This window comes from Pantherophis guttatus, chromosome 4 (genome assembly GCF_059756535.1).
Source record: "Pantherophis guttatus breed Tessera chromosome 4, ASM5975653v1, whole genome shotgun sequence".
Classification (NCBI taxonomy): Eukaryota; Metazoa; Chordata; class Lepidosauria; order Squamata; family Colubridae; genus Pantherophis; species Pantherophis guttatus.
In genome coordinates, this window is record NC_142066.1 from 6,188,330 (window position 1) to 6,211,582 (window position 23,253).

The 23,253-nt window shown below is 39.4% G+C and overlaps 3 gene segments (V, D, J or C); all 3 read right to left on the reverse strand.

Annotated features, from left to right (window-relative positions):
• Nucleotides 1-16,756, reverse strand: part of LOC132710242 (immunoglobulin heavy constant epsilon-like) — a 147,081-nt gene extending 130,325 nt beyond the window's left edge. Inside the window, 1 exon segment of the C gene segment in view lies at nucleotides 16,687-16,756. Within this exon segment, the coding sequence occupies nucleotides 16,687-16,705 (19 nt within the window).
• Nucleotides 1-17,165, reverse strand: part of LOC117658371 (Ig gamma-2C chain C region-like) — a 172,781-nt gene extending 155,616 nt beyond the window's left edge. Inside the window, 1 exon segment of the C gene segment in view lies at nucleotides 17,127-17,165. Within this exon segment, the coding sequence occupies nucleotides 17,127-17,145 (19 nt within the window).
• LOC117656308 (Ig mu chain C region-like) lies at nucleotides 1,148-15,268 on the reverse strand (the record flags this gene model as incomplete). The annotated part of the segment is given in 5 exon segments: nucleotides 1,148-1,782; nucleotides 2,627-2,962; nucleotides 3,927-4,259; nucleotides 5,263-5,571; nucleotides 15,217-15,268. Coding segments are annotated over 5 exon segments (1,428 nt in total), but the record flags the coding sequence as incomplete, so codon positions are not given.
• Nucleotides 17,166-23,253: the final 6,088 nt, after the last annotated feature.

The window sequence follows — 23,253 nt, forward strand, 5'->3', positions numbered from 1 at the left end:
TAAATTATTTTCACGATTATAAACATTCACAATGAATCAAATAATGGTGGGTTTCTTTTAAAACAGTGTTATTTCTCTCTCTCTCTCTCTTTTTTAATAGAAGAGCATCTGTGTGCTGAGAATTGTTGAAATGGACTAGATTATTTTGAAGGATAATCTAATATCATCCCCCTGACTTTCAAAACAACATTATTATTATTTTGTGCATTTTGCTATTTGACAATTGTGTGTATGACGAGTCTCCATAGAAGCATATGTTTTATGTTGTTTAGTACCATGTTTTCTTGAAAATAAGACTGGGTCTTATATTAATTTTTGTTCCAAAAGACACATTAGGGCTTATTTTCTGATTAGGTCTTATTTTGGGGTAAATACAGTACTAAATGCATCCATCTGGTTGACAATCTTAACAGGGGTTTATTTTGGGTGGGTCGGTAGGGCTTATATTATGAGAATCCTGAAAAATCATGCTGGGACTTATTTTCCGGCTGGGTCTTATTTTCGGGGAAACAGGGTATCCTTTTTGTTGTATTGGTGTTTACAATTTTTACTTCACTTAGAACTGAAAAATAATGTACTGTTGCTTGGAACCTAGAGCTGTGTTAGCTGGGTGAAGCCTGAGATGCATGATATAGTATTCAATATTTATTTAGTTGTGTTCCTATTCAGGCGACCAAGTTCCTATGCTGTTTAAAGACCTGCGAGGGTGTTATTTTAGTGTGTTGTAGACTTTCATTAAATACTTTCTTAAGAACTTCTTTGTCTTGTACAAAGGATGTAATTCTTGCCCCAGATAATTTCTGATGAACACCCAATGGATGAGACATCCCCCTTGCTTGTTAAAGAAATTAAAGGGAAGTGTATGTTCAGAGGATGTGCCTGTACAGAATGGCATGATCTGAAAAAGATGAATAATCCCAAATTGGACATTTTTGTGGAGAGTAGATAATCTATTGACAGTACAGAAAAGGGAAGCTTTCCGCCAGCTTTCTGAAACAGCTCTTCTCCAGTTTGATATAGGGGTAGCACAACTTAGAACAAGGACCGTTATGCCATAGAAGAAGATGAAGGACAGGAGTTATAAGAAATAAATGTGAAAAGATTAAGGTGCCTGAGGAAGTCAGCATTTCCAGTATTAGCTTGCGCGCCATCCCTATTTATCACAAAAAGCCAGAATTTTTTCTTTTCTTTGTTTTGAGAAAAAAAATACTTTATTGCAAAATACGATAATTCCTTCAGAAAGAGGTGGCCAGCTGCTGGTTTAACACGGACACATCCTTCCTTAGAAATCTGCCTTCATCGCTGAGAACTTTCCATCGAAGTATCAGCAAGGAAGCAGAAGAAACAGAGGCGAGTGGGGAATAGAGCGAACGAAGGTTGACAATTAGTAGCAAGGGCTGGAAGCGTCGGAGAGGACTAAGGAAACGTTGACTATGGATGGTTTACCCGTGTTCTTATTGATAGTCTTCTGAATGGAGCCATAGGGCAAGGCTTCATGTCCCACCACACAAGTGAAGGAATCTCCTGCGCTCCATTCCTGTTCATTGACGTTCAACATGCTGTAGGCAAAATATTCATTGGACTGTATTTTGGACTCTGCTACGGCTTTGCTGGTGAAGTATTCTGATTCGCTGACCGCCTGTTCGTTCTGGAGCCATCGCACAAAGAAGTTGCCGGGATTAAAGTTCTTAATGAGGCATGTGAGGGTCACTTTTTCCCGCAAATTCAGCTCTTCTAAGGAAGGCGAAAGGATGTAGACAGAGGGAGCTTTTGGTTCGCCGACTGAACAATGGGAAAAGGAAAAAAGGGTGAGGATATACATTAGCGTACTTGTATTTAGTACACATTATCATGCTTTAACTGTAGTGCACTGTCCCTCATTGATGACAGAAAGGGCATCCAGCTAGTTAAAGACACCGCTAGCGCCATTCAGTCACCCAGACTCCACCTCACAAGAGATTATGGGGTTGTTAAAAGATGATGATGATCATGTTTAACTGTAGCTGCTTCTAGGCGAGACCTTCGACTCTTAGATGTCAAAGACATTTCTCTTTGTCATCGAACAAAGATTAGTTCATTAGCTTAAAGGTAGAAGAAGCCAGGTCTACTTAAGATAGACAAGAGAAAGGGGAAAAAAAGATCATATGGAATAACTAGGCCAGAATTAGATGCCCTTTGTTCATTCTGCCTGTCTGTATAAAGGTAACCAGTCAAGATCAATGCAGCCTTAAAAATAATTACATTTGTGCTGTCTGTCAATCTGAGTGGTCTTAGGTTGTATGCAAACTTTTCCTAGGGGAAGGTGAGAAGGTGCTTCTCAAGAAGGGTGGAATTGAAAGAAAAAAATGTTTGTAGACCACCGTGGATGGAGAAACTGGACTCTCACGACATGTGCTCGATGGGAGTTAAGGAGGAGTCAACCAATATCAGATCAAGAATAGGATTCATGGGGATGTCAACCAAAGCAACTGGAGAAGGATAATTTGGGGATATCCTGAAGGATGAACTAAGGATTCTGGTTCTACTAAATCCATGAGGTTAATCTCATTTATCTGGAAACCTCCTGGAACGAGCGACGACACCCCTCCCAAATGCTTTTCACGGCTCAACACAACTAGAAACTTACCAGTCTTCTTCTCCAAGGTTTTTTCTACTGGCTTGACAAGTACGTTCTCAAAGGTCACTTTGCAGGTAAAGGTTTCCTTCTCATCCCATTCTGTTGCACACACTGTGGCTATAGCGTCGACATAGTAAAATTCATTTTCCTGATCTAGGAAGTCGGTCATCACAGTGGGGAGTTGCTTCTGGTCCGATGCTCGGGTCCAGGTGACGTTCAACTTGGAATACTCTGCAGTGACAGGGATGTTGGAGATTCTGCAAGTCAGGTTGGCTGAGTTGGTCAGGAACATGTCAGCAAAAGTTGGGGGGATGGTTTCCACGGTAACAGGTTCACAGCCTTCACCTGGGGAACATCAAAGCAAAATCAGAACAGTGTTCCATTATACAATAAATCAGTAAATTGTTCAAATTTTTTCTACCTTTTCCATGTTGAATAACAAGCATATTGGGGAGCTGAATATGTGTGACTGCTGTCTTCTGACTATTAAAATGTGTTGAAGAGTAGCTAAGAACTTGATTAATGTAATGCCGGGTGTGGTCCAAATGGAAAAAATTGTAGCAGGGACCTGTTCCTATGCATCTTTGAGAAATATACAGATGTTCTCTTTGGATTTATCTCGGAGAGCTTTGCTAGGGTTTTCAGAATCTGTCATGGTAGATTTGTACAGAACCATGAATGTTTTTTTAAAAAAATTAATTCTAAATCTCAATGATGAACTTTGGAATAGGAATGTTAACTTTAGTTAGTGACATACCATATTTTGTTCTGTTTTCCCTGACTGTTTATGAATGAGGAGAATGTTGTTTTCTTTGCTCAAATTCTGAGCATAACACTTCAGAGAAAAGAGAATTCTCTGCAGTGACATCAAAACACAGGTGAATGTTGAGGGTTTCTCGGGGATCTCTGAACTTGCTTGTTTCCAGAAGAAGCTAACATCATCAGTACAAACCCCGCTCCCTTCTAGCACTGATGAGGTTATCTAGTTTGGGTAATGAAACATCGGCAAGAAAACAAGCAAGCTCAGAGAGCACCGAGGATCCCTCAAGTCAACCCTGAGGTACAAATATTCTTCTTTACAGGTGAACATATCAATTGCTAAACTAATGGATGTTCTCAGAGGCACTGGTCCCCGGTGAACAAAAATATGGATAGAATGTGAGGTGGATGTCTATATATGAAGCTTCCGTTGGCAGCAGAAACCCCCAAAATTAAATAACTCAGTGTTCAATCTAGAGGAGCATTTGAGGAAAGAGTGATCGCATAATTGGGCCACTTTACTCTGATTCCTGAAGAAAATGCCACTTACGTTTGCAGAAAGATGGCAAGCTGAATGTCTCTTCATGATCGAACCCCTGGCTTTTCACTTTACAGGTGAACTTCTTTTCAGAAACCCAGTCTTCCTTGGTGATGACAAGTCTGCTCCAAACGGTGTAGCTGCCATGACCATTCGGGACTGGTTTGGAGGTGGTGATGCCAGTGGTGATCTCTCGTTGATCCTTAAGCCAAGAGAGGACGACATTTCCAGAGCAGAGGTCGCTAACTTCACAGGTAACCGTGGAATTTAGGTAGATACTTGAAAAGGAAGCCAGCGTTGGTGCCCGGATAAGCATCAAAGGCTCTCTTGAAGATGATCCCCCATCTGGAACATTGAAAAAGAAAAAACCAACAACGATTGGGTCAAGGAATTTCAATACCTTCCAAGCATGAATGTAAATGAAGATTCAGAAGTTGCAGTGATGTTGAGGGACTTGTGTATTCAGTTCTATCTAGAAAACTAACTAGCTAAACGAAGTGGTCTGCTGGACTTTGAACTGAGAAACACATCTAAATGTCTTGGAAATAGGGATCTACAGGAAATGAGAATGAGTCGGGTTTAACCCCAGACCCCAGGCTCATCCCCAGAGCACAAAACAGGGCACTGAGGAGCATATTCAGAGAACTATTTCCCATGGCCAAGAAGAAGCCATGTTCAATCCTCATCTATATTCAGGAGGTTGGTTTTCAAGGGAAATGAACATATCTCACTGTGCCTATCTTTCAGAAGAAATAATCACCCGGGAAGAAAATGTCAGGTTTGAATTATGGTGAAGGTAAAGGTTCCCCTTGCACATATGTGCTAGTCATTCCCAACTCTATGGGGTGATGCTTATCTCTGTTTCAAAAGCCGAAGAGCCAGCACTGTCCGAAGACATCTCCGTGGACATGTGGCCGGCATGACTCAACACCAAAGGCGCACAGAACGCTGTTTACCTTTCCACCAAAGGTGATCCCTATCTTTTCTACTTGCATTTTTTACGTGCTTTTGAACTGCTAGGTTGGCCGAAGTTGGGACAAGTAACAGGAGCTCACCCTGTTACGCGGCCCTAGGGATTTGAACCGCTGAACTGCCGACCTTTTGATCGACAAGCTCAGTGTCTTAGCCAGTGGGAGCCACCACTTCCCTTCAGGTTTGAATTAGAAATTGTTAATTATCCATTGGGTTTAAGCAAAGGAAATTAGGTGTAGTGATTTAGGAGGCGGGCTAAATTTTTTACAAGCGCATGTTGCATCTAGCTTCTAGTGTCCTCTGATCGACTGCCTTATGAAAGTGCCCTACATGCTCGTGGGTGACATGGATGATGGAATAAAGGAAGGTCACTTACATTGTTGAACAACTGAGATCTCTGTGTTGCCCTGTGGGTGCTTGGCTTTGCAATAGTACGGTTTGAAAGCATTCCATAAAGCCGGATCGACTTTAGCCTGAGAAGCGGCTGTGTATGTCCCACCCGACAAGATAGATGGGAATTTCACGTAGTTCTCTTCGCTGATACTCTGGTTGCTTGGGTTATTCCAGGAGAATTCAATTGAATTTGGCAGGAAATTCTTGGCGAGACATCCGATGGTTATGTCTTTGGTCTCTAAGTTGTCCACAGATGGGATGAGTGGGAAAAGAGAAGGGGCCTTTGGGGATTCTGAGAGAGAAGAAAAAAAAAGAAGAAGGATGGCAGATTTTGAAGCGGTTGCATGCTCAGCTGGCATTGAGTGCACGAAAAGGAAGTGTGTCCTGCTTTGCTGAGAAAGGAAGAGAAGGCAAAAAAAAAAAAATTCATGTAGGCTCTCCCCCCAATTTAACCAGGTTCTGCAGAGTGCATGTCATGGTTCATTGCAGTGCTGGGTTTCAATTTTTTTTTTACTAACGGTTCTGTGGGTGTGGCTTGGTGGGCATGGCATGGCTTGGTGGGCGTGGCAGGGGAAGGTTACTGCAAAATCCCCATTTCTTCCCGATCAGCTGGGACTCGGGAGGCAGAGAATAGATGGTGACAGGGCCAGTCAGAGATGGTATTTACCGGTTCTCCAAACGACTCAAAATTTCTGCTACCGGTTCTCCAGAATTGTCAGAATCTGCTGAAACCCACCTCTGGTTCATTGATAACTTGAAGTTATAGGAAAGCATCCAGATTGAGGGTTTGTCTCACTTGATTCCTAACCAGTTCTAATAGTTCATATCGATCCCTCTTTCATAGAATCATCCTGTGTGTGTGAGCTGAGAGAGGAAGGTTAGGAAGTATGGAACTGAGGTGTAAACTTTTGCAAATGTTGTCATAGGAGATGTCAATCAATGGGACTATTTTCCAGGATTGTTATAGGAATCATTGAGAGCAGCCTTGGGAAAGTTTATATCTTTATATCTCATATTTAGAAACTGCCCATCTCCTTCATGGAGAAAATATTTTGAATTCTTATTGCCGAAAACCGGAAGAATTCTAAACAGGTCTGGAATCTTTTGCAAAGACAACCGTATTTTCAGATTCACAAAAGCAATAACGGTCAAAAAACTCCCCTGCGTATCCACCCAGAAAGAAGGAATCCTTAAGAACTAGTTTTGTAAAATAACATTTACTCAGATGAACTGACAAAATATTTTCTGAGTCCGGGGTAGAAAACTAGAAGCACAATCTCTCCCTCTCAGGCCAGGCCACACGCTGCGATATCAAAGTAATCAAGCATTTCTTCTCAAAAAAAGATGAAGCAGATCTCAAACTTTTCTCCAATACCTTGTTGCCAAGCCTATCTTGGTCAGCCAGATTAAGCAAAAAAGCCAACAATTGGCTCAAACCGGACATTCTACTTGACTCCATTTTTTTTACCAGTTGGCTGCTCCCTTTCAGCTGGCTACTAAAACAGTCAACTCTGCTTTCTTGCTTCACACACACAGTTCCCTTTTGGGTGTCAACTGTTTGAGGTAGCCCAGATGAAAAACCAGTATCACGAGTACAATAAACTAATGTTTATTGTAATGTAACCGTAACAGAATCTTGCAACTCTGTCCCTCCTTCCTTTAGTTTCTAGGGAATGGGGATGGGGGTGTTCCTCTTCTGAGATACTTTCCACCGACTTTTCTGTGGGCTGAGATGTCTCTTTTCTGACCATTGCCTTCCTCATGATCCTCCCTTTCCCCTTTGTCCTTCTCTCTCTCTCTCTCTCTCTCAAGGATATTTCCCCAAAAATTTACAGCACTTCAGAAATGTTTCAGATTCTCTTGTCTAAGGGGAGATCTTTCTTTTGATTCTTGAAGGCTATGCTTTAGGCTCCAAATCCATCAACTCTTCTGATTTCTTGCTTAGAAACACACACCATCAGGGGTGGGCTTCAAAAATTTTAGCAAGGGGTCCTCTGCCTTGTTGCTGGGTGGGCATGGCCGTGGTGGGAATGGCATAGTTGGTCTCCTGCACCAAGGCAAGGGGGGAGGGGCTTTTTGCCCTCCCCAGGCTCTAGAGGTTTTCCTCGAGCCTCCGGGAGGGCGAAAACTGCCTCCCCAGGCTCTGGAGGCCCTCTGGAGGCTGGAAACGGGCTTCCCAAACTTCCAATAGACCTGTTTTTTGCCTTCCCCGAGCCTCCATGTGCACCCTGTAATTACCTGCATCCAAAACGGGCCACATGGGGACTCCTGGGAGGGGAGGTGCAGGGTGGGCAGGGCCATCCAGGATTTGGGGGTTCTCTGAACTGCACAGAATCTTAGCTAGAAATTCTCCCGAACCCCTGAGAACCCCCAGCAGCCCACCCCTGCACACTACACACACCAAAGTAGTGAACATGCCTCCTTCCCCCACCTCCTATTTCCCCCGTGACAACAACCCCGTGAGTGACCAATGCAAAGTCCACTCAGCCAGCTTTCCTGCCCAAGAATGGCCTAAAACTCACAATGTCCTGGTTACTAAACCAATGTCTTCAGCACTACACCAAACTGATTCAGATATTTACCCAATGTATTCTATCGTCATCACCAGACCTGCTGATAAGAATCCACCACAGACCCTTTCAAATTAGTTTGAGGATCTGAAAATACTTTTAGATTCTTATGTGCAAAGAGCGGAGTCCCCTTCTCGCCCTTGTTAAATTGATATAAGCACATTATTGTCCTCCGGGAAGTGCAAGAACTGAGGAGAAAGCCCACCAGCTTTTGAGCAAAGCTGTTTTTGAGATATGAATACAATGCGACGGTCCATCACCCACTAAAAGCTTCTTTGATTTTACAGAATCAAAGCACACAATCAGTGAGATCCAGTTTCTGCTTCTCCTTTAAATACGGAGAGCAAGCAAGGCTAAAACCTTCTCAGTGACCAGGATGAAAACTGTATCTTCTCCCTCTCAAAAGGTGACCTTTTCGTGATTTGGCACAACAACATACCGAATTGCAAAACAACCAGACTGTATTGGTACAACAGGCTGAGCTTGCAACAAAACACACAACAAAACCCTAACCCATGTTAACCATAAACAAGTCAAACTGATCTTGGGCTTCTAGAGTTTTACTTGACTTCATGAATTCAGCCTCCGCTTCCTCCCTCTCCTCTTATTAGGAATTTGAGAAAATCATCTCCCTTTTAGCTAAGTGACTCGCTTGGAGTAATTCCTATAATTTGCAGAGCCCTAAATCACTCGGGAACCAACTGAGCTCTGGCTTTGGAGACCATAAGGAATACTTTGCTTGGGCTCTCCTCCGTCCAAGCTTTAACTTTTTTATAACTCCAAACAATGCCAGATGTTGAAAGGCTTCAACATCTTAGCAAAAGCTTCTGCCAGAAACCTGACCACCCCAAATTTCAACATCACAGCTACCCTACAGCGGATCCAAAAATTCCCAGATCGCATCAGCTCAACCAGCACTGGGCTTCTAATGAGCTGGTGAGATGCTAGAAGCTTCTCCCCCACCCCCACTCCTGCTATCCTTAGCAAGAAACATTTCGGGGGAAAGCTGTAAACTGACTGGCAATCCCAGTTCAATTTCTCCCGAAACGGCAGCTTTAGAAAGCTTGCAGCTTTCCAAACTGATAGGCAGCGAGCTTTAGAAATTCTACAGCTAGAGCTTTTTCCAAGCCCCATCATGATTAAACCCTGGGAATGGGGAACCCTTCCACGTTTTTGGGGGACTAACTATTGCTACTGCCCTGGCTACCTCTGCAGTTGAAAGATTAATTGACAGATCTCCCCGGCCAGTGCCGGGTTTCACAGAAAGCTAGCTTTCCCCTGCAAACTCCTCTCGGCTCTGAAGGATTCTCCCAGCTAAAGCTTGCTTTTTCCTCCTAGCTAGCACTGGGATTATACAAAAGAGTTATGGCTTTCCTAGCACCCCTATCCCAGCTAACCCCGGCAGTAAATTTCAGGTAAAGGTAAAGGTTCCCCTCGCACATATTTGCTAGTTGTTCCTGACTCTAGGGGACGGTGCTCATCTCCGTTTCAAAGCCGAAGAGCCAGCGCTGTCCGAAGATGTCTCTATGGTCATGTGGCCGGCATGACTAAATGCCAAAGGTGCACGGAATGCCGTTATCTTCCCACCAAAGGTGGTCCCTATTTTTCTACTCGCATTTTTTACGTGCTTTCGAACTGCTAGGTTGGCAGAAGCTGGGACAAGTAACGGGAGCTCACCCCATTAGGCGGCACTAGGGATTCGAACAGCTGAACTGCCGACCTTTCGATCGACATCTTAGCTCAGCGTCTTAGCCACGGGGCCATCTCGTCCCTGTTTCAGGTCCATGTCCCCAAACCCAATGCAAGCTTTCAAAAAAAAAAAAAAACCACAGAGATTGCCCGTTGTTGCTCAAGCCAATTCTTAGTACAGGAACAAAGCAGTTTTGACCTGACCAAGCCCTTAGCTTTAAGGAGATGCCATCTCTGTAGTTTTTGAAAGCTTAGCAACCGTACATTCCTAGCTCAGGGTTTGGTTTCTGAGAATTCCTATGCCCAGAGGAAAGGAGGAGAAGCCTTCATCCAGTACGTAGCTAAGTGCTAGGCTTGGCTGTACATTCCTCCCTGCCTTTTGCACCTAAAATATGAATGAGCTCCTAGCCGAACTGTGGGATTCAGGGAAGCTAGAGGATGTGCTGATACTTTGACTTGGCTTTTATCAAGCTGTTTCTCAGTGGACACTAAGAGGGGGGTGCTGTAGAAAGGGCACCTCATGACAGCTGGTGATCTCTGCCCTTGCTATTGCTGTAAAAATTATTATAGCTAGGAAAGCTAGCATCCTAGCTCAGTATTTTATAAAGCTGGGCCAATGCTAGGAGCTTTGAAGAGCTTGAGCTACCATCACCGGGCATTTGATAATAGTCAGCACTGATTTCTCCAAAACCTACACATCTGGTTTTGGAGAAAGCGCTCCTAGCTTTAGCTGAACCTTCCATTTTTATCTAGGTGAGCACCTGGCTTTGGAGATCTGTTTGATCTCGGCTCTAGCTGGCCTTACAGGGAAGCTAAGGAGAAAGCTGGGTTTGGAGAAAGCCCTCCTAGCTTTAGCTGAACCTTTCCTTTTTATCTAGGTGAGCACCTGGCTTTGGAGATCTGTTTGATCTCGGCTCTAGCTGGCCTTACAGGGAAGCTAAGAAGAAAGCTGGTTTTGGAGAAAGCCCTCCTAGCTTTAGCTGAACCTTACATTTACTCTAGGCGAGTACCTAGCTTTGGAGAGCCCTGTCATCTCAGCTCTAGCTGACCATCAGGGAAGCTAAGGAGATGGGTTCCAAGAAGCTAAGCCAAAATAAATAAATAAATAAAATAGCTGCTTCTACCTTTCCAAAGCTACAGCTTTAAGGCTCTCCAGCTGTTTTCTAGCTGAGGGTTGCATCCTAGCTCAGTATTTTATAAAGCTGGGCCAATGCTAGGAGCTTTGAAGAGCTTGAGCTACCGTCACCGGGCATTTGATAATAGTCAGCACTGATTTCTCCAAAACCTACACATCTGGTTTTGGAGAAAGCGCTCCTAGCTTTAGCTGAACCTTCCATTTTTATCTAGGCGAGCACCTGGCTTTGGAGATCCGTTTGATCTCGGCTCTAGCTGGCCTTACAGGGAAGCTAAGGAGAAAGCTGGTTTTGGAGAAAGCCCTCCTAGCTTTAGCTGAACCTTCCATTTTTATCTAGGCGAGCACCTGGCTTTGGAGATCCATTTGATCTCGGCTCTAGCTGGCCTTACAGGGAAGCTAAGGAGAAAGCTGGTTTTGGAGAAAGCCCTCCTAGCTTTAGCTGAACCTTCCATTTTTATCTAGGCGAGCACCTGGCTTTGGAGATCCGTTTGATCTCGGCTCTAGCTGGCCTTCCAGGGAAGCTAAGGAGAAAGCTGGGTTTGGAGAAAGCGCTCCTAGCTTTAGCTGAACCTTCCATTTTTATCTAGGCGAGCACCTGGCTTTGGAGATCCATTTGATCTCGGCTCTAGCTGGCCTTGCAGGGAAGCTAAGGAGAAAGCTGGGTTTGGAGAAAGCACTCCGGATACCCCTAGCTGAACCTTACATTTACTCTAGGCAAGTACCTAGCTTTGGAGAGGAAGCTAAGGAGATGGGTTCCAAGAAGCTAAGCCAAAATAAATAAATAAATAAAATAGCTGCTTCTACCTTTCCAAAGCTACAGCTTTAAGGCTCTCCAGCTGTTTTCTAGCTGAGGGTTGCTAGAGCTATACTGGAGCTGAAAAAAAATATGAAGCTCTCCTGCAAGCTAGCTTGCTGAAATCCAGGGCTTTTCTAGTTACGTTGAATAGGAAGCCAAACATCTTTTCAAAAGCGGAAAACATGTTTCAATGACTCTCGGGGAGATTCTCCCTGCCCGAGCTATTATTGCCTCAGATATAGCTAAAGCTACAGGGGTTGAGAAGACTAAGATATGGAGCAGAGCATCTGTTAAAGTTATTTCTGGCTAAGCTTTAGAGATACTAGAAGGGTCCAGCTTGCTATCCTAAAACTCCAAAAATGTAATTCAAAGAGGAAGGACACTGGATGGGAAAACCCTGGGATACTCACAGTATCCCAGATGTTTGAGAGTTAAGATGCTGAACAGGGCTACTAATTGTGCAGTGAAAAGAATCTCTGGCTATCAATCTATTCAACAATCAATCAACCACTCTTCTAAATAAATATCACTCTAAGAAACCTTTTAATAAACCATCATTTCTGCTTCATAAACAATAAATGTCAACTAAATAGGAATATTAATTTGCCATGTACTAAGCTCCCCGCCGTCTATGTCATATGAACTAAGATGAATAAAATAATACCTTTTCTCCAACAAAATTCCAAAATGACCAAGTCCTTTCTTAAAAATCAATCACTCAGAACAAGAAAGATGGAAATTTCAAATAACAGGAATGATTCTACTCTACCAAATAAATAAAATAAAATTGAAACTCTGCCATAGAGGATAAGAAAAAGAACAATCCCAATTTAAAAATAAAATAAAATAAAATTTTATTTTATTTTTTTTCCCAATTAAGAAAATTCAAAATTTCCTAGTTACTTTGGGAGAAACACTAAAAAAATAAATAAATAGAACAAACCTGATTCATGCCATAAAGTCATTCTGTTCTAAAAAATAAAATCACCCCAATAAAACCAGTCATTTCCCTCATGAGTAATTCATTTTTTAAAAAATAATAAAACAATCTACCATTCAATCACAAGCTTAGTGCAAAATTATTAAGAAATAATAGACCACTGGTACAAAACAGAAACATAATTAAAATATATTGTGATAGTAATCAAGTAATCAAATAACATTAAGGCATATTAATGAAGTAAAAGAGGTTATCATAGTAAACAAGTAGAAAATGTGTGATTATTAAAGCTAAATCAATATAAATAATTTTGCTTTTCCTTACCCTTTTACTGGGTGGTTTCTAGAAGAAACTGTAGAGTGCCAGCAAAAAACAAATGCCTAAGGAAAGACCTTAACTTTTTTTTTCCTTGATAAAATTAAAGCATGATAAATCACATTTATTTTTGGAAAAGGGACGATAGAGAGGACTCGAAAAAACCAGATGTTGTTTTCGAAACACTTTTGGGCTATTTTCAGCCATCCAGAATTGTTTTAGAAGCCCCCAAACCCTTTCAGATGAAACTTGTGTCTTAAAATATACTAAAACCGAGAAACGAATCTATCACCACCTGTATTTTAAACATCCCAGAATATTCTGTTTTCTGTCCGGCTATTTTAGTTTCAACCCTCCTCCCCCACCCCAATCTCCCAACTGCAAATAAACACTTTAATTCTATTTTTTAAAAAATAAAAAATCATACAGATTTTCTATTTTTTTATTTGATCTAACCCGCATTTTATTCCGTCTTTCTAACTTCGGTCTGTTTCAAGGCAATTAATTCACAATTTTTACTTCTACTTAATTCGAATGGGAATCTGTGCTGGATTCCCCCTTAACTTAATTCAGAGCCAGAAATCAATTTCATCATGAACAAGGCACTCAAAAAATCCCATAAAGATCAAGAAATAAAATAATAGAAGTGTATAACAAAAATAAATAAATAAATAACTGAAGGGAGAGAGAGAGAATTCATCAATACATTAAAAACTATCCAATTTACAGCAAAAAACTTTACCAACGGATATATTACATGAAACAGGTTGTAACAAAGGCCATTTCTTTCAGTCTTTAAACACTCTTTTTGCCTTTTCCCCAGCAAACTAATAATAATAATAAAATTAAAGAATTGAAGAATTTAAAGAATGGAGGCCAAGAGGAAAAGAAATGGGTGTCAATAGAAAAACAGGCAACAATTCAACAGAGAGACAGATTTACGTTTTGTAAATAATATATCTAAAGTGCGATTTTATTTCTAAATTGAAATAATTGAGGCAAAGAGTAAAAGAAAAGAGGAAGGAACAAACGATTTCAATTCTAGCACTGGATATGTGACATTTTTTAATCCTTTGGTTAAAATATCTCAGAAATTAAAAACATTGAGAGAATGGAAGAGTGTGTTTCTTCCTTCCAAATTAATAAAAGTCCTCTTACATATACGACACATATGTGATTCAGAAAAAAAAATTAGATTTACCTGCGGTAATGGTGACTAAGGATCCATGTCCTTAGTATTGACTTGCCCATTAACATAACCCTGTGAAATATATACTTAACTCTTCACAGTCACTTTAGGAATAATATTAAATAAATCCAATTTTCCTGTCAAATAAAATTGTGCACTTTTCCTCTCATCCTTTAGAACAAACCTAATAACATTTGAATAGGATAGCATCCTTCTCTATTTCCAGATCATGCAAACTAATTTTTATTTTTATTTTTTTGGGGGGGTAAAGAATACCAAGAACCCAATTTTGTTTGCCCTAATCCCCCTAAATTCTTCCAAATAAACAAAATAAAATAGAAACGATAAAATGGCATTTTAGAAGAAAAGGGAGAAAGAGAGAGAGAGAACAGAGCAGACAAACAAAAAGAAAAACAGGGTCATTGTCAGCATTCAATTTTTGCTATACAGATTAAGTTCGTTCTGGAATGGATTCTAGCGAATTCATGAAAACGGCATTAAAATCACAAAGAAAAAACTCACGAAAAGAATGTCTTAGAAAAGAAGAATCATTTTTACCTGAGGAGACGGTGACCGGGGTGCCTTTTCCCCAATAATCAAACCAGTTGTCACAATGAATAATAGTTATGGGGTAATCATACAAGAAGTTTGACTATTGAGGAGGCAAACCTTAACCTTAACTTGTGAATTATACTGACCATATTTTAAGGACTTCACATATATATTGAGATATATATATATGAAATATATTAAAAATATAAACACAATATAAATATATTAACATTCTGTCAGGATAATTCATATATATATATATATATATATATATATATATATATATATATATATAATTTTGTGCATATTTACTCGGCAGTAAATGGACTCTGATGGCAATTACTTTGAAGTCATCAAGTGTCAAACAATTTTCTAGAAACATTTATTCTGCAGTTTCTTTTCGAACCTGTTTAAAAATCAGCCTAAAAGTGATGGAGAAATATAAAAATACTGATTTTTTTTTTCTAGCGAAAGATTCATATCGCACGTTTGCAATTTCATAACCCAATTTTCTGTCCATTTGGCTGAAATACAGATTTCTGTCAAGTGAGCAGTTGGGTTATTTTAATTTACGCTTGATTTTCCTGAAATTAAGAGATCACGCTGTCTTCGGAGTGAGATTCTGGGATTACTTATGTCCCGGTGCCACAGACAAAATTTTAACATCACTTAAAAAAATTAAAGCACAAAAAGGGGGGAGAAAATAATCCAAATGAATAACAAATATATAGAAAGTATTATAAAAACATACCTGAGGTGACTACGACATTTGTTCCTTTACCCCAGATGTCAAAGTAGTCACATCAGGTCAACCAAATGCAATCCATGTACAAAAACCTTATGAGGAATTATTTTGTCTTTTCCAGACAATGAAAAAGTGACTTAGCCTTAATTTGTAGAAGTCCCAAACAAAATTATTGTTTGAATGGTTTAAAATGATAGAAACTACATATAAATTGTTCGGGATTAATTAGATTACTGAAGGAAAAAATCCCTGAAGACAAAAATTTAGACTTTGTTAGATCTGGAGGTGCATAAAATCTTTGGCTATTAGGTGACACTGTTGCTTATTATACTTTTGATTTTTTTTTGATCAATTTTTTGATCCCTTAATGTCTAAATTCAGAAGAACAATGTGCTCTTAAAGTCCTACTAATAGCATGTTCTGAACGGATTTACAAACAAGAAATTTAACTGAGCCTAAAGAAACAATGATATATATTTATATATATATTTAAAGGAATAACAAACATATGAATAGTCACGGAAAGATATTAATTAAAACCCTGTCTGTTTCCAGAATGCACTTTCCAATAGAATTGTTTATGTCTAAGAACATCGACAGTGCCATGGACAAACTGGCATTTTGAAAATTGAAGTAAAAAGGGGAAAAAAACTCCAAATTAGTAACACAAGAAGTAGAAAGAATAATAAAAACATACCTGAGGTGACTACAACCGGTGTTCCTTTACCCCAGTACTCGAAGTAGTCACATCAAGTCAACCAAGTTCAAGCCACATACAAAAACTTAATGAGGAATTATTCTGTCCTTTACAGACTGTGAAAAAAGTCTATTTTATAGACGCGCCACACAAAATACCCTTCTTAAAGGGTATTTAAAACCCTTCTTAAAGGGTTTTTAAAAAGATAGACATGATATATAAATTATTCAGGGCTAATCAAATTATTAAAGGGAGAAAAAAAATCCCTGAGGTTCTTAGTACCGTAAGACAAAAATATATATTATGGCAAAAACAATTCTGGGCTTCGTTACTTAGAACTGGAAATGGATAAAATCTTTGGATTTTTGGTGTTATTGTTGCTTATTATAATTTTGGTTCCAATAAGAAGACTTAATGGCTTGATGCCATTGTTTAAATTTAGAAGAACATTTTTTAAAAAAATCATCTTCATAGTCTGAAATCCTATTTGAACTTATTTCTGGATGGATTTATAAATCAGAAATGTAATTTAGGCTAGAGAATTGATTTTTTTTCAGGAATGGCAAAAAAAAAAAAAAGTAAGGCAAAGACATTCATTAAGAGGTCACCTTCTCCATTTTCAAAACTTTCTTTCCAATAAGAAAGCTCGTATGTCAGAATTCTAACAGTGCCACGGACCAAATTTAGAATGCCATTTGGAGAATTTAAAGCCAAAAGGGGGGGAAAAAATCCAAATTAATAACAGATGAAAGAGGTAAAAAGAATGAAAAAAATCATACCTGAGCTGACGGTAACCATTGTTCCTTTGCCCCAGTAATCCAAGTCATCACATCAAGTCAACCAAACACAAGCCATGTACAAAAACTTAATAAGGAATCACATTATTCTTTGCAAACCATGAAAAGAATTGGACTCAATGTATAAACCTCCAAAGAAAAAGGTCATGTTGGGCATGGATTTATAAATAAGATATTTAACCCAGTCTAGAGAGTCGATTACCTTTTTTCTTTAGGAATAGCAAAAATGCGAATGGTCACGCAAAGTCAATAATTGGGAGTTCACCCTCTCTGCTCCCAGAATGGGTTCCCCAATAAGATTATTTATGTTCAAGACACATAACATTTTAATATCATCTAGAGAATTAAAGCCCAAAAAGGGAAAAAAAATCCAGATTAATAGCAGATGGAAGAGGTAGAAAGAATGAAAAAAAAAATCATACCTGAGCTGACGGTGACCATCGTTCCTTTGCCCCAGTAGTAAAAGTCACACTGAGGCAATTAAATACAAACCATGTACAAAAACCTAACGAAGAATTATTTTGCCCATTCCAGACCACGAAAAGCGGCGTAGATCAAATTTACAGTAGCTCCAAACAAAAATACACTTTGAATATCTTAAGAAGGCAGAAAATTCCTCAGGACAAATCAAATTACTAAAGGGAAAAAAATTCCTGAGTTCCTAGCTTTAAGACAATATATTTATATATATGTCAGGGCAAAACGATTTCAGATTTTGTTATTTAGATTTGGAGATGTATAAAATTTCTGGATTTTCAATGACTCTGCTGTATTGCTTATTATACTTCTACTTGCAACGAACAAGCCCAAACATTTGATGCCTTAAAGTCTGGATTTAGAAGTACAATTTTTTTAAAAAATAAATAAATAATCTGAACCCCTTAGAAGCATGTTCTGGATGGATTTGTAACTAACACATTTAATTTAGCATAGAGAATGGATGATTTTTCCAACAGCACCCATGCGAATGGTCCATCAAAGACAATTTTGACATAGATAGCAGGTTTACGGCACTTATCATTTAAAAAAACAACAGAAAAGAGAGAAAAATCCCACAAAATCGTGAAAGAAAATTGGTATAAAGAACAACAACAAAAGAAACCTAGTTTAACTTACCAGTAGTTACTGTCACGGCAGTTCCTTGTCCCCATACATCAAAAGCATAGTCACAGTGATTTTATTTCCATGACAGCTTGACAAAAAATATCTTGGTCCCAACTCTTTGGGCTAATTTTTAAGAGTGCTAGTGATGAAAACTACCCAGCAGTCGCATTTATCAGGAAGGAACTTAATTTAATTTAATTTAAGATGGATCTTAATTTTCACAGAAGTTCCGATCAGCAACTTGGATGCGCATACCCTTCCAGAAATCCTATCTCAAAACTCCATACATTTTCCGTAAAAGATCTCCACGGTTTCACAACAATCTAATTTATATTTCTGTGAAGTCAAATTACAGTTGGAATATCAATGCTTACCTGAAGTGATGGTGATCTGAGTACCTCCTCCAAAGGTATGAAAAGCGTAGTCACAGTGATTTTAATTCCATGACAATTTGACAAAAAAATATCTCGGTCCCAACTCTCTGGGCCTCTGATCTGGCCATGGTGGCAAACCTCACTTTAAATCATAACATCCATGTGAAAAATAGAAAACCTTCACCTGAAGTTGCAACTACTGGAATGCTTTAGCCTCAGTAAATTAATCTGTCTACTGCATATGAGTTGAGAAAATTACTAGACATAGAGAATGGCTTGTTTCTTCAATTGGAGTGAATAGATAGACAGACAGACAGACCAGACAGAGAAGATAGATAGATAGATAGATAGATAGATAGATAGATAGATAGATAGATAGATAGATAGATAGATAGATGGATTCAAACTTAGACCTAATTGGAAACAGACAGCAATTTTGCACCAAATAAGCATGAAATTCCTACAAAATTCACCTCATCCTACATTTCTCCTACCTCTATTTCTTCATTTTAGTGAAATTTGCAATTAAACCACTATTGCTGTATAGTTAGCCCCCAATAATTAATATCTATGACACCGGGAGCTAGTCCAATGTTTAAACAATAATAAAAAAAATATCAAGTACACCTTTTAACATTACAAAAAAGATAAGTAAAGTAGGATTATTATTTTTTTACCTGAAGTGACCGTCACCATGGTTCCTTGGCCCCAATAATCAAAGTATGCATAGCTACACCTTGTTTAACGTTTAATTAGTTCCTTTACATAAACCACCTAGACATATGTATCACCTTTTAGTTTTAGGAGAATTTTACTGAAATGCTTGCTCATCGGCCCAACAAGAAGTCTACTCAAACATCAGGAAGTGTTGGGGTTTTTTGCTTAAAAACAGAAATAGCAGATTGTTTTCAGAGTATATAAAAATATACACCTAGAAAACCTCAACTAAGCAATGGGGTATGCCAAATTTTCAAGGCTACGAAGTCTAAGAAGGGTTCTGAAGAGAAGAATAAAATTAAGGATCGATAGCAAGATTTTACTTGAAGTGACAGGACTAAAGTCTCCTTTCCCAAAAAGTATATTGATCGATTTGTTTTGGATGGGGGTGGGCAGGTGAATGAGGAAATGAGGGCCCATCTTGGGAAGAAGTCTTCATGGCTTTTGAAGGACCTCTTCTAAAGTAATATGGCTTAGACTGAGGGGAAGGCTGATTGAACTCTTCTCCTTTATTTTCTCAGAGAGCCGTCAAATATAAATATATTTAATTGATTTCATTCAACCCCACTCAAATAACGAAGAGAAGATGTCCAGATTCAACTCAACTTAGACAACAATCCTTACCCCAATTACTTCGAAACAGCCCTATTGGCATGAATCAACATTTGGAACGGAAACCTCCGTTCGGATGTTTTTCTTAAAGATTTAACTTATTATTATTATTTAATTAAAGACTGTGAATGAAACACATTCTTTAATTCCTAATTCCTAAATACCTCAGATCGTAAAACAGAAACTCAACGGCTCCCAATTTAGCAAATGTAGTACTTCAAGAAAAATTCGTAGGCATTGGAATTTAAATACTTTGAGGAGTGACACAAATATAACGATAAAATATAATATACCTGTTGTAACGATCCCCGTTGTTCCTTTTCCCCAGTAGTCAAAGTACCAGTAGCACGGTAATATTTCCAAACGGAAACATGGGGCATAATTCTCCGTAGAGAAGGGAGAGTCTCGTCAAAGAACTAGACTTGATGTCTTTTTCCACGTGTCTTCCAAGCCAATTTTGAACACGGAATCATTAAACAATTGGAAAGAAACGTGGTGGGGAACATTGATTCCCACCCACTGTCCAATGCAATTGGGGTCCCGTAGGGGATGATACTGGTGGCATCTTTTGAAAGTCACCTTCCCTCAAACAAATCCAAAGTTGCCACTCACAAGGTGCAAATTTCTTAAGGATTTTTTTAAAGCAGAAAATTAAATTAAAGGGCTTTATCTTTATAAGAGTACCACTTTTTTTTGAGGAGTAATTTTAAACTCACATCTGCACAACAGGATGGACAAAAAGAAAGTCTCCAATTAAATACATTCTCCATTTATCCTTTTAAAGAAAACATTTGCAAATACCTAAGTACAGGATCTTTCTTTCTTTCTTTCTTTCTTTCTTTCTTTCTTTCTTTCTTTCTTTCTTTCTTTCTTTCTTTCTTTCTTTCTCTCTCTCTCTCTCTCTCTCTTTCTTTCTTTCTTTCTTTCTTTCTTTCTTTCTTTCTTTCTTTCTTTTGCTATTCTAGCCAACCAGGAACTCTTTCAATGAATTTAAATCCTCAACTAACTTGTGTCATCCCTTCATGAAGTTAATGGGATCTCCAGATAGAAAAGTTACATCCTATATGATGGATAACAAAAAGCAAACAATTCCTTTAAATTTAAAATCTGTGTTCAGTTAAGGAAAAAAAAAACACTCAAAGAGATTTGCTTCCAACTCTGTTATTCTTGATCAAAGCAATATTACTTTATGGAGACTTTCCATGAATACCGGCGTAAAATTGACATGAAACTTCTTGCTTCTAAGGTAGTTTTTAAGAGTACTAGTGATGAAAACTACCTAGCATTCGCATTGATCAGGAAGGAACTTAATGTAATTTAATTAAGATGGATCTTAATTTTCACAGAAGTTCCGATCAGCAACTTCTATGGACATGCCCTTCAAGACAGCCATTCTGCCTATCTCATCAACTAAAATTCCTTACATTTTCCACAAAAGATCTCCATGGCTCCATAATAATCTAATTTACATTTCTATTAGGTCAGATTACAATTGGAATATCAATGCGTACCTGAAGTGACTGTGACTGGAGTACCTGGTCCCCAGACATCAAAAGCATCCCAGCTCACAGTAATCTGTTTCCTAAACTACTTCATTCAAATACCGATGACACGGAGGGCGTATTAGAACATTGAATAATAGAATTGGAAGGGATCTTGGAGATCTTCTAGTCCAACCCCACTGCTCAAGCAGGAGACCGTATACCATTTCAGATCAATGGTGGTCCATTCTCTTTTTGAAAGCCTCCAGTGATGGGACTTCCACAACTTCTGGAGGCAAGCTGTTCCATGGGTTGATTGCTCTCAACGCTAGGAAATTTCTCCTTAGTTCTAGGTTGCTTCTCTCCTTGGTTAGCCTCTGTCCATTGTTTCTCCTCAAAATATATTGAGCATATTTTAGATTGTTCAACATGCTTTGGTTCAGATTGAGGACCAAAAGAAGGAAATGATTAAAAATAGAATATTTATCTGATGTGATGATAACCTGGGCGTCTTTTCCTCGGTAATCAAAAACTGCACAGCTGCGTAAAATATTTCTTTCTTTAGAGGTCAACAAAAAGCTTATTTGGATATCATATTATTTCTTGTTCAGACTCTTGACTAGTCCCAGCTGTGGCCTTAAGAAATAGGTTAGAATTCCCCTCTCCCTCTGTGTTCTTGGTTATCAGACTGTGACAGATAAAATATGGGTTTTATGCTGGTTGACATCAAAGCCATATGAACATCAGCATATGGATTAATTTTAGCAGCTACAATTTTAAATATTAATTTTTGGAGAATAAACCAATGCCTTCTTCCCTGTGACAGTCCTTCAAGCATTGGAAGGGAAGCCTTCTTTTTGTTAGGCTAAACATACCTACCATATTTTTTGGATTGTAAAATGCACCGGACTATAAGACGCACCTAGATTTACAGGATGAAAACAAGAAAAAAAAAACAGCCCCAAAATGGGCCTGTTTTCACCAAAATGCACCTGTTTTTGGCCTGCGGAGCAGTGGTGAAATCCTGCCAGTTCTGTTCGGCTTGCGTGAAGCGGTAGTGGTGGCGGCGTGTGGTTCCGCGAACTGGTAGCAGCGGCAGCACAAGACTCCACCTATCCCCCCTGGACATCATTACTTCCTGGTTTTAACCAGGAAGTAACCCATTTTTGACCTTCTGCGCATGGGCAAATGGGTTTGGGCATGCGCAGAGGTTCAAAAATTGGACTTGATGATGGCGCCTGCACTTCTGAACCAGTAGGGAAATCAGTAGATTTCAGTCCTGCAGAGAGCTTCTGGAGGTTCGGGAGGGTGAAAATGCAACATGTGGGGGGTTTGGGAGCCCAAAAACGGGCCCATATTCGGTCTTTTAACAAAAATGGGCTGTGCAGAGCACTTCAGAGTGCTTCTGGGGGCCAGGGAGGGTGAAAACATTATACATGGAGTGTTCAGGAGCCCCAAACAGGCCCATTTTTGGTGGAAATGGGCTGTGCAGAGCATTGCAGAGTGCTTCTGGGGGCTGGGGATGGCAAAAATGCAATGCGCAGGGCCCATATTCAGTCTTTATTATACACACCAAAATTTTCAGCCACTTTTAGGGACGGGAGGGGAGGGTAAGTGTGTCTTATATTCCAAAAAATATGGTACTTCCCTTGTCAGAGTGCAATCAGCCCCCTTACCTTCCTGGGGTAATTGCCTGAGTTAGAGGTGAATCATGGCATTCTCCTTATGTATACTTTTGCAAGAAAACCGAAATACATTTTCTAATTAAACTCATATTTATTGTAAAGAAAGTAAAACATCTCACTATCTAAATTAGTTACATTTTGGCAAAGATCCCGGCCACCACTTCTTGGCTGGACCTCTCCTGGCAGGAGAACAAAGAAAGAGTAGAAGAAAGTGAAGGAATGTAGACATGCGCAGTTAGCTTACTGATAAGAAACTTGGCAAGCTACGGTCAGTCTGAAAATCCAAAAATAATAGCTCATCTGGTAAATACAAAAATGCAGTGACATCCCTTAGCCATTCATCATACAATTTAGCCTCCGTGCCCCTAATCATCTTTATTTCTCTTCTCTGCACTCTTTCTAGAGTCTCAGCATCTTTGTTATATCACGGTGACCAGAACTGGATGCAGTATCCCAAATATGGCCTTACTTGTGTAGTGTAGACTGGTATTATCACTTCTCATTGTCATGATGCTATCCCTCTATTGATGCAGCCTAGGATTACATTGGCTTTTTTGGCAGGTGGGGCACATTGCT